Source organism: Rhincodon typus, chromosome 18 (assembly GCF_021869965.1).
Source record: "Rhincodon typus isolate 14 chromosome 18, sRhiTyp1.1, whole genome shotgun sequence".
Taxonomy (NCBI): Eukaryota; Metazoa; Chordata; class Chondrichthyes; order Orectolobiformes; family Rhincodontidae; genus Rhincodon; species Rhincodon typus.
This window is the reverse complement of record NC_063349.1, coordinates 47,444,509-47,455,815: the sequence shown is the minus strand read 5'-3', so window position 1 is coordinate 47,455,815 and position 11,307 is coordinate 47,444,509. Positions and strand designations below refer to the sequence as shown.

The 11,307-nt window shown below is 42.8% G+C and overlaps 1 protein-coding gene across 2 annotated transcripts in view; it reads left to right on the top strand.

Moving 5' to 3' along the window:
* Positions 1-11,307, top strand: part of nt5dc3 (5'-nucleotidase domain containing 3) — a 127,870-nt gene that overhangs the window by 5,825 nt on the left and 110,738 nt on the right. For both annotated transcript variants that reach the window (XR_007264040.1, XM_048607483.1), the window contains exons 2-4: positions 2,428-2,612; positions 7,998-8,072; positions 10,486-10,541. Coding sequence is in view for 1 of the 2 variants with exons in the window: in XM_048607483.1 (XP_048463440.1) it covers positions 2,428-2,612; positions 7,998-8,072; positions 10,486-10,541 (316 nt within the window). In the remaining variant the exon portion in view is untranslated. The remainder of the gene's footprint in view (positions 1-2,427; positions 2,613-7,997; positions 8,073-10,485; positions 10,542-11,307) is intronic.

Sequence of the window (11,307 nt, the reverse complement as noted above, 5' to 3'; positions counted from 1 at the left end):
AGCATATGTGAGGGAGAGAGAGGGAGAAGAGAGCATATGTGAGGGAGGGAGAGGGAGAGAAGAGAGTGCGAGCATATGTGAGGGAGGGAGAGAGAGAAGAGAGTGCGAGCGTGTGTGAGGGAGGGAGAGAGAGAAGCGAGCGCGTGTGAGAGAGAGGGAGAGAAGAGAGAGCAAGTGTGTGTGTGAGAGAAAGAGAGAGGGAGAAGAGAGCATGAGCGCGTATGTGTGTGTGAGGGAGGGAGGGAGTGAGAGAGAGGGAGAAGAGAACATAAGCACACGTGTGAGGGAGAGGGAGAGAGAGAGAGAGAAGACAGCACGTGTATGTGAGGGAGGGAGAGAGGAGAGAGCATGAGCGCGCGTGTATGTGAGGGAGGGAGGGAGAGAGCACAAGTGTGTGAGGGTGGGGAGAGAATGCGAGCACTTGCACAGAAATCTTTCCTAATTTCATTCCTAAAAGGTCTGGCTCTAATTTTTAGACTGCAAATCCTAGCTTTACACTTCCTAACTGGCAGAAATAGGTTCTCTCTGTCTGTTCCTCTTTTGCGGTGTTTTGATAAAGGGTGGGGAAATATGATTAATCGTGATGTGTGTTTATACTTCACAGGCATGCCATCTGTACTCAGTTGAATGCTAGCATTTTGACAGTCCAGCCATCCTCGTTCAGCTGAATATTAAACGCTAAGTGAAAAGAAGTCTGGAATTGAAGTAAATTATGTTCAATGCATAGGGATAGCAGCACAGTAATAGTCCATTTGGACAATGATTCCATTCTATGTCATCTAACGTGATCAGTGTACCTTCACTTCTCTCCCTTCCCCTTCATTAACACACTCTCTGGTTTTCCTATTTTCTGGGGGCTCTGTTATTCCATATTAAAAATACAGTTCACCCAGGCTCTTCAGACAGCACCTTCCAAACCCATGATCTCCGGTATCTAGAAGGACAAGGGCAGCAGAAACATGGGAATACTGCCACATGCAAGTTCACCTCCAAGCCACTCATAGTCCTGACTTGGAAATATATTGCCGTTACTTCAACGTTGTTGAGTAAAAATCCTGGAATTTCCTTCACAATGGCATTATAGGTCAATCGACAGCACATGGACTGCAAAAGTTGGGGAAGGGCAGTAACTGCTGACTCACTCAGTGGTGCCCACATCCTGTGAATGAAGTGAAAGGAAGAACATGGGAGCAGGCGTTGGTTATTCTCCACCATTCGGTTGGATCATGGCTGATCTGACCTCACTTGCTCGTCATGTATATTTACTGGATGTGGCCATTGCAGGCAGAGCCAGCTTTTATCCATCCCTCATTACCCTCGAACTGAGTGCCTTGCTAAGCCTGTTAGAATAGAATAGCCTTTATTGTCATGTGAACTCGAATAAGTGCAGTGAAAAGTTTGTAATGTTGCCATCTTAGGTGCTAGGTACAGATACTTGAAGCGTTTGTTACGGAATTGAAAGAGTTTAAAAAAAAAGTTTAACACAGGAATACAAAGTCTTTAAAATATACTTGACTTACTCAAAGTCCAGAATAAGAACAAAAACATCTTTTAAAAAGAACTCAATTTTTAGTCCTTTTCACCGGGTCTGTGCCCGCTGAGCTTCAGAACATAAGGCCTCACTGTGTCCATGAGCTGGCCTCCGGGGGCCTGGACCCACCTCCAGGAATTGTCTCCCAGGCCGGTCTGGGCTTGGACTGCCTCCCACTCTCGGGTTCAGAGGTTGGGGCAGTTAGGAGCCAACATTGTTGTCATTGTCATGAAGGGAGGCGATGGCCTAGTGGTATTTTCGCTGGACTGTTAATTCAGAAATCCAGATAATGTTCTGGGAACCCGGGTTCAAATCCTGCCACAGCCGATGGTAGAACTTGAATTAAATAAATATCTGGAATTAAGAGGAAATAATGATGACCATGAATCCATTATTGATTGTCAGGAAAACCCCATCTGGTTCACTGATGTCCTTTAGGGAAGGAACCTGCCATCCTTGCCTGGTCTGGCCTACATGTGACTCCAGACCCACAGCAATGTGGTTGACTCTTAACTGTCCTCTGGGCAATTAGGAATGAGCAATAAATGCTGCTTAGCCAGTGATACCCTCATCCCGTGAATGAATAGGAAAAAAAAATTGTTTCCCAGACCAGGTAAGAACGACAAATTTTCTAAAGTAGTAAACCATTTATGATGGCCAGTGAATGTTTCAATATTAGTGACCATGAGGCTAGCTTTCAATTCCAGATTTATTCATTGAGTTGAACTTTTGCTGGTTGCCAGAGTGGGGTTGAATCTTGTGTTCTTTGAGCACTAGGCTGGCTTTCTGCATTACGAGGCCAACGACGATAACACTGTTCCGTCATCTCTCCTGTGTGGTGCATCCCTTTTATAGGAATTGTATCTAACGTTACTTTTGCACCCTCCCTTTCACAGACTTGACCTTTCCAGGGAGATTGAATTTCCTAAATCCGGATGGAATATTTGCCAACAATGAGGTCTGTCTGTCTGACATTGAGATTTATGGCTTCGACTACGACTACACACTAGCCTTTTACTCCAGCAACTTGCATACTCTCATCTTCAACGCTGCACGGGAAATCCTCATCCAGCAGCATAAAGTGAGTACTCATTTGGTGGGCAATCTTTTTTCAAAATGTTTTAAAGTTTTAAAAATTGTTTTTATAAAGTCCTGCTTCATTGACTGCAGTGTGAAAATCAGGCTGCAGTACTGAGGGAACATTGCACTGTTGGATGTGCCACTGTTCCAATGTGATGTTAAACTGAGCCCCCCTCTGACCTGCTAGATTAGAGAGCCCTATTTGGAAGAAGGGCTCTAGATGTCTCTGTGGTGTCTGAGCTGATATTAATCACCCTTAAATAGCATCTAAAACGGGTGATCTGACGATTATATTTATTTACTGCTTGTGGGAGCTAGCTGTTGCTGTGTTGCCGTAGTGTCTACTCTTCAAACGTTCTCCATTGGTATATAAGGACATTGAAATGTCCTGTAGATATTAAAAGGTGCTATGAAAATGCAAGTCTTTTTGGCAGTTGTATGGCCAAAAGTGCAGACATTATTTGTAATGCAGTGCTTAATTGTTTATAAAGTTGCCTCACTTAGGTTTTGTACAGCCACCATTGTTTTGGACTGATAGGTCAGTTAGAGCATAATAGCAGCCTAGATCCAGTTTGTTTCAGATCTAGCACCTGGTACAGCAGGGTAAGACGTCTTGAAGTTATCATTCTGTAGTTGAACCTTACCACTAGAATCTCACGATACAGATTGAGCACTTTGATTCTTGCTTGAAGATGGATGCCCAGCAGTTGAAAGTCAAAGAGTGGCTATGGAGGGGCCGAGAATTGGAAGGTATTGGGAGCTATCTGCCCATTATACACACAAACCTGATTATTTCTCACAGGCCTGCAAATGGTTGAATGGTGGGCACGTCTTTATTTTTTTTGTTGGATGTAGGCGTTGCCAGTAAAGCCAGCATTGGTTGCTCACCCCTAATTGCCCTTGAACTAAGCCATTTCTGCAGGCTGATAAGAAACAGCCACAGTTGGATCTGGAGCCATGTAGGCCAAACCAGGTCAAGAAGGCAGATTTACTTCCGTGATGACAATCGATGACAACTTTATCGTCACCACTGAGCTGAGCATTCAATCCCAGATTTTTAAAAAATTAATTGAATTTAAACAGTACTAGATGCTGTGGGGGATTTGAACCCATGCTCCCAGCATATGCCTAGGCCTCTGGATTAATTCTCCATTGGTATTACCATGCCAACACCATTTCCCCTAAGGAATGTCCTTCACTGATTGCAGAACTCCCATTGCAATTATCAGATAGACTGTGTATGCAAATGGTCTGCCAATTTGTCCGAATAGTGCCCAGCCAAATGAACAGGCCTCCAAAGGGTCCCATGTTGACCTATCAACAAAAGGCCTGGAATTTGTTTGGGAAGAATTTCCCGGGGGCACAAAGCGAGTAGGATCTCTCTGAATGAACCCCTCAACCTCATGGACTTACCTAGCAGCTGGCTACTGAGAAATGTGGACCAACTCCCACCTTCTTAAACACAGAAAAGAGGTGCGGTCAACCAAAAGATTTTAACTTTTCTAACAAGTGGTTTTCTGAACATTAGTGGTTTCAGGTAGAGGTTCGTTTGGCTTTACACACACAAAAAAAAACACAATAGCCAGTTCTCCTGCTTAGGGAATTTGAGAGGTTAATGATTTTGGGATATCCTGCTCAATGTTCTCCTGTGTGGCTTTGTGCTGTCTTCCCAGGTTCCATCCTTCTTTCCTTCACTGTGGAATGGCTGTTCTCATTCACCGTCCTTGAGCGTTTCCGAGACCCATGCATACCCCTCTGGACTAAAGCTAATCTCCTCCTGCCCCAGCCACCCTGTGTACCCCAGGACCACCCTCTTGACATGCAGACTCTGTGACTATTATATCACTCCCGTTGTAAGATTTTCATAAAAGGAGTGTTGCGCTTTATCTAACTTCAACACTTTGTACTTTGTTCTTTGTATCTTTTGCAGAGGTCTTTCGAACGACCTGTTCTCCTCTGTAATGATTTTCATTATACCCAATCGGTGGAAGAAGACTGACTTAAACGTAACTTTTAAAAACTCTTTCATGGATTGTTGATGTTGCTTTTAGGCCGGCATTTATTGCTCTAACCCCTCCCATAGAGGTGATGGCGATGAGATGCTTTCTTAAACTGCTGCAGAATTCATTTCGAACGAGTCCCTCCATTATAGTACAGTGTTGGGGGGGAGAAAGAAAAGCGATACTTGTTTGTGATCACGATTGGCTTGGCACAACTCCTGAAACTTCAAACCAGTTGTAGTGACATTATTGTTGCTAGCATGTGTTACTTAAACAGAAACCCTTAACATTACCCTGGTGATGAATGCTTTGGTGGATTTATCCACAGGACACGAGCAGAATGTTTAACATTGTATTTTAGTTTTGAATAGACTTGATATTTGTTCTTTGGAATGTGATGTCCCCTCCCACTGTATTATGTACTTTACCCTGTTAGGTTTATGTTAGTGGCCTCATTGCATGGTGACACTTTGTGAACAATAGTTAGATTTGAACTTATAATGGGAAAGCCTGTTACCAGTGGAAATAACAATGTAACAATGCACAATGTCAACTATTTATTTTTAACTCCTTCCCATAATGTGTCCTTGCTGGTCAGGCAAGCATTTATTGGTAATTGGTAACTGCCCTGGAGAAGGTCATAGTGAGCTGCTGATTCTTGAACCGCTGTGTTTAGGTTGTAGGTACATTCTTCTTGCTGTTATGGAGGCAGTTTCAGGATTTTGGCCAAGTGACAATGAAGGAACAGCGATATGGTTGCATTGACACGATAGTGTCTGGTTGGAGGGGAACTTGTGGGTGGCGGTGTTCTCATGTAACTGTTGCTGTTGTCCATCTGGGCAGTAGATGGCTCGGGTTTGGAAGGTGCTGTCTAAGGAGCCTTATGGAGTTGTTGCAGTGCATCTTGTAGATGGTACACACTGCTGATGCAGAACATCAGTGGTGGAGGGACCGAATGATTGTGGATATGGTGCCAGTCGAGCAGGCTGCTTTGTCCTGGATGCTGTTGTGCTTCGAGTGTTGTTGGAGCTCATCCAGCCAAATAGGGAGTATTCTATCACACACTTGACTTGTGCCTTGTAGATGCTGGACAGGCTTTGAGGAATCAGGAGGTGAGTTACATGATGCAGGATTCCCATTCTCTGACCTGCTTTTGTAGCCACTGTGTTTGGCTTGTCCAATTTTTAGTTTGTGGTCAATGGTAAATCCTTGGATTCAACAATGGTATGTCATTAGGTGTTAAGGAGCAATGGTTAGGTTCTCTCTTGATGAAGATGGTCATTTTCTGGCACTGTGTGATGTGTATGTTAGTTGGCACTTATCAGCCCGATTCTGCTTTGCTGCATTTGGACGTGGACTGCTTCAGATGCTGCCAGGAAATAAGCTGACATATTTTATAATAATGACTTCCATCAGCAATTCTTCGTATGCTGGGCAGCTCAGGTTGGTTCTCAGTCAGGTCACCCACGTGAACTGCTCATCAAAATTGGAAACTTCCATCTTTCAGACTGGGCCCAGTCTCTGATCGCTGAACATGTCCTGGTCTATGATACTTACCTCTGTACTCGCCTTTACTGTCTAACCTCAGAGGGTCACTGCAGCCTGACTTCACTCCATTGATGTGAAGAAGTTTTTCTGAATTGATTTGCTGCGTTGTCTAGTTGCAGTTTTGTCCAAGACTCTTCCACCGGTAGTTTCTCCATCTGTACCATATCACCAATTAACCAGGTCCCCTCTACAGAATACAAGTCTAGTTTATGCAATCTGTTCCTGTAATTTACCCGTTTAAGGGGAAGCGATGGCACTGGACTAATAATCTGGAAACCCAGTTAATATTCCGGGGATCTAGATTTGAATCCCGCCATGGCAAATTGCAGAATTTGAATCCATTAACAGTGTGGAGTTACAAATCTGATGATGATGATGGTTGACAGAAAATTCCACCTGATTCACTAATGTCCTTTAGGGAAGGAATCACCTTCCTTATCTGGTCTGTTCTACATGTGACTTAGACCTAAGCAATGTAATTCACTCTTAACTGCCCTCTGGGCAGTTAGGGATGGGCAATAAATGCTGGCCTGACCAGTGACATCATATGAATGGATTTTTTAAAAAAAGTTCAGCCTGGATATTGTCCTTGTGTACTGCAGACAAGGCTGATAAATCCTTCCTGAGGTCCAATACCCAGAAACTGTGGGGATACCAACTTACAACTGCCCAACTTTCTGCTGAGCGATCACCAGAAATGTGCTATTTCAATGAGCAGTGTTATAAAAGTATATGTTTCAGAAGCCTACTGGGTAAGGTGGGTAAGTCAGCAATGCAAACATGTTCAGTTCAAAGTGGATCTAAGCCAAAACGAGTAGCTTTGAAGGGCTGGAGTGTAATTTCTAATAAATTACTCTGCTGGCAAGATATGATTAAGTACTGTGTCAGAATTAGTTACAACGTCTACCAGTCAATGTTTTGTATTATTGTATTGATCTACCAAGTAGGTGTGTTGTTAGCTACAGGGCTGTCAGTATTATGAAATAACATTCAACCCAATTACCTTGTACAACTTTGGAAGCCTGAAAGGAGCTGAGAGATTGGGTTGTGGGTGCACATATTTTAGAATTTTTAGTTTTCGGTGGAATTGTGGCCTGTCCAAAAGTCTGCCAATGGACTTTAGCTGTTTCCAGCATCCCACAGGAAAGTGTGAATGGCGTCTGATATGGTATTTAAAAATCAGTGACATTGGGCTAAATTTGTAAGCCCTGCTGCGGTCAAGAAGGGAGATGGTGGCAGGCACATCAGTTCCCTGATCCCATTCCTGTCACTGGCCATTATTGCCAAAGCAGGCTTGGTGCCACGAGAGAAGGGTAGCCAATTAGCCTCAATCTGAGCTTTTTTAATTAAAATCAAAGTGGCTCAACGTCACATGTTATTTATTGACACTCCTGTAAAGCACCTTTTAGACGTTTCTGCATTAAAAGTGCCATATAGATTCAAGTTGTTAGTAGACCCAGATAACAGTCCTTGGTTTAAGATGGTGCAGATGTAGTGTAACTACTAATGGATATAAGACCAAAGTCACATGTAATTGCTAAGACCCTGGGATAAACCAAAAGCTAGTTGATACGTTACTCATGAGCTGTTACTTTAATTTCTTCAAAATAGGAAAGGTTAATGGAATTACTTAAAAATGTTATTTACATTGGTACTAAACACATTGGATATCTAGTTGTACAAAATGCTTGTGGATGGATTACATTGTTTTAGAATTTACTAAGTCCAAGCCAAGGGATATAGAGCAACGCGATGCATTTTTATAAAGGCCACCCCAACCTTGTCTCCTGTGGAATGTAATACTTGCTGCAATGAAATGTGTCTGATTTGTGCCTTAGTATCCCGAAGACCTGAGGAACTATGATTACAATCCCAACTTTGTGATACGTGGACTTCATTACGATGTACAAAAGGTTAGTGCTTTTTGTGTTTGGGCTGGTTCTGTGTTTTACTTCATTCTCCCCACCTCAAGCCTGCTCCATTCCCTGACCCTCCACAAGGCTCCAGCCTTTGCTGTGGTCTGATTCCGTGGATACCATTAATCCAGTGATACCTCAGCACGTGAGCTTAGAAACATAAGGCGGGCAAGGATATTCACATGCTGAGGCATCTCTGCTGGGCCCACTTCTGTTTCCTGCCCAAGTTCCTGCACGGGCCACTTCCCTGGCAGTGATCATCAGGAGCAGGAAGTTTTTTCTCCTTCTTTCCTCCTTCTCCCTGTGTCGCCTGTAACATACAATCACATTCCATTGCAAGTCAGCAGTGGAAACCATCACCTTCTGTTTTAATACTTCATGGGTTGGAGCTCAAGGTCATTGAGCTGTTGGAGAAGCTGTATCTCAGTGTCCCTCTTTACACATCAATCTGGGGAATGAAGCAGTGGTTTCTAATGGGAGTTCAGTTGGAGCTGCCTTGTTCTTGTTCAGGGGAACAGAGGGAAAAATCTTCACTTCTGTTAACTTAAACATAACTTGCCAACGGACAATTAAAAAGCGGCTATCAATGATTGTAATTTCAGAAGCAGAAGAGAGTTTTAGACAGTGAGCCCTTTCCCTTATCTGTTTAAAATTAATGATTTTCTGTGTTAGTCTTCTGTGATTTTAGATGTTCTCTTTTCACTACCTGTGTGTCGCACCGTGATCTATCATTTCTGGTTCTTAGTCCTTCCAACCCACTGCCAGGATGCTTGTTTTGTGAAAAAAAAACATTGTTGATGTCAGTGGTCGGGTTGGCTTTAATTATCCATTCCCTAATTGCCCATGAGAAGGTGCAATAGTTTCTGGGGGATAGGTTAACCCACAGTGTAGTTAATTCTAGGATTTTGACCCAGTGAAAGAACAGCGATATTGTTCCAAATCAGGATGGTGGGTGGCTTGGAGGGGATCTTGTAGGTAGTGGTGGCCTCATGATTTCACTGCCCTTGTCCTTCTGGGTGGCAGAGGCTTGGAAGATGCTGTCGATGTAGTGACCTTGCTGTGACCTTGTTGGTGCAATCAAACCATTCACTTGGCACTTCTCATTCCTTACCCAATCATTCCAGAAATTAATTGACTAGCCAAATGACCTGCTGACTGTAATACTGAATAAAAAATCTTTGTGGTCTTGACAAGGTGGATGTTGATAGTGCTTAGACTGGGAACCTCCACAAGGGGTCAGCTGTTTTGTACTGAGATAAGGGATTTCTCTTTGCTACGAGTGTTGTAAATTCTGGGAATTCTTTACCCTAGAGAGCTATGGATGCTCTATTGTTGCCTGAGGTTGATGGATTTTTGGTCTTGTAAGTGTAAAAAGGTATAATTATAGGATGGGATGTGAAGCTTAGGTAGAAGAACTGCAAAGATCTTCTTGAATGCTGTAACAGCTGGGTCAAATGACACCGACATAGGCAGGAAATGCGTTCTAATGAAGACTTAAGCTTGCAGATGGATATAGATTGGTTGAGTGAGTGGACAAGAATCTGGCAGTTAGAGTAGAATGTAGGAAAATGTGAATTTTTTTTTTGAGACAATATCTCAGATACAGTGTGTACTTTTGTTTTTCTTATTTAAAGAAGGATATAAATGCATTGGAGACAGTTCAGAAGAGGTTTATTATTTTAATACCTGGAATGAGTGGGTTGTCTTATGAGGAGAAGTTGGACAGACTGGGTTTGTTTCCACTGGAGCTCAGAAGAGTGAGGGGGGTGAATTGATTGAAATGTATAAGACCCTGAGTGGTCTTGACAAGGCGAATGTGGAAAGAATGGTTCCTGTTGTGGGTGAGCCCAGAACTTGGACATCACAGCAATGTTTGATCAGGAACTGGATTTGAAATACTGTATATGTATTTCCTCCAGACCACGATCTTTCAGCAAAATCCTTTCAAAGAAGGAGAAAGGGCAAGAAATGCGTAGGAACGTTCAGCGACTTTCCAGCTCTTTTACAACTCCCAAACCAACCAACTCTCTTTTATATAATCAGCTGTTCCTACATGTTTGTTGGGGTAAGTTCCTGAAGCTCCCTGACTAACCTCACTGTGGCAGTCCCTTCACCACACAGTCAGCAGATGTGCTCAGGGAGACTGTTCACCATCTTTAGAAGCACAACTCGGGATATAATTATAACTTTTTAATTGCTAATCTTGGCAGTAATGCTGGTATCCCAAGAATGATTTTAAAAAAACACAATCCCACATCATCTTGATGTCGTCAGCAATTGCAAACTGACCTCCTTTGAAGGCTTGGCCTAAGAATATCTAAACGTATATTGACGTATTTGGTATTAAATAAATTTGTTCAGGCAATCTCTGTATTTTCAAATGACATTTTTTTTCCCTTTTTGTTTCAAGGGAATAGTGATGAAGATTGATGCCTTTCACTACATTCAACTAGGAACCACATACAGGTATTAACATTTCTAGAATTATTTTCTCACTCCCTCTTAATCTCACACTGGCTAAGGTAAGTGGACCTTATTCACATGGTTTGCACGTCATACCTTTTCCTTGATGAGTGTCATAATGTAAGTGTTAATAGCTGCCCTAATCTAAAGTCTTGGTTACACATAATCTTGCACGCTTTGGAGTTCTAATGTTACATTTCAAGTTCGGTTTTACAGATTACAGCAACTCATGTATTTATTTAACGTTAAATGTGTTAATTTTGCTGGGCTGATTAAGCGTCTGGTCAGCGGTAAGCCCCAAGATGTCGAGGGTAAAATATCCTTGTCAGTGGTAAGATACCAGGGGCCTTTCTGAAGAAGATTGTAGCCAGTGATATTAATGTTGGCTGTCACTTGTCAGCCCAAACTTGGATGTTGTTCAAAGACCTCTATATGCTGAGGTAAGTAATTAGATCCACGTTTGCCATTTAAACTTCTCTTAAAATAATACCAGGAAAGCCCCCTGTAAAGTGAGGTGTCTGCAAATCTGTTTAACTCTGTATTAGCCTCAGCTAAATGGTCGCACTTTGTAATCTCAGTCCCAAACCTGTTGGTGATGAATGAAACCAGATTTTTTTTTTTGATATAGAGATAGTAGGAACTGCAGATGCTGGAGAATCTGAGATAACAAGGTGTAGAGCTGGATGAACACAGCAGGCCAAGCAGCATCAGAGGAGCAGGAAGGCTGACGTTTCGGGCCTAGACCGTTCTTCAGAAGAAGGGTCTAGGC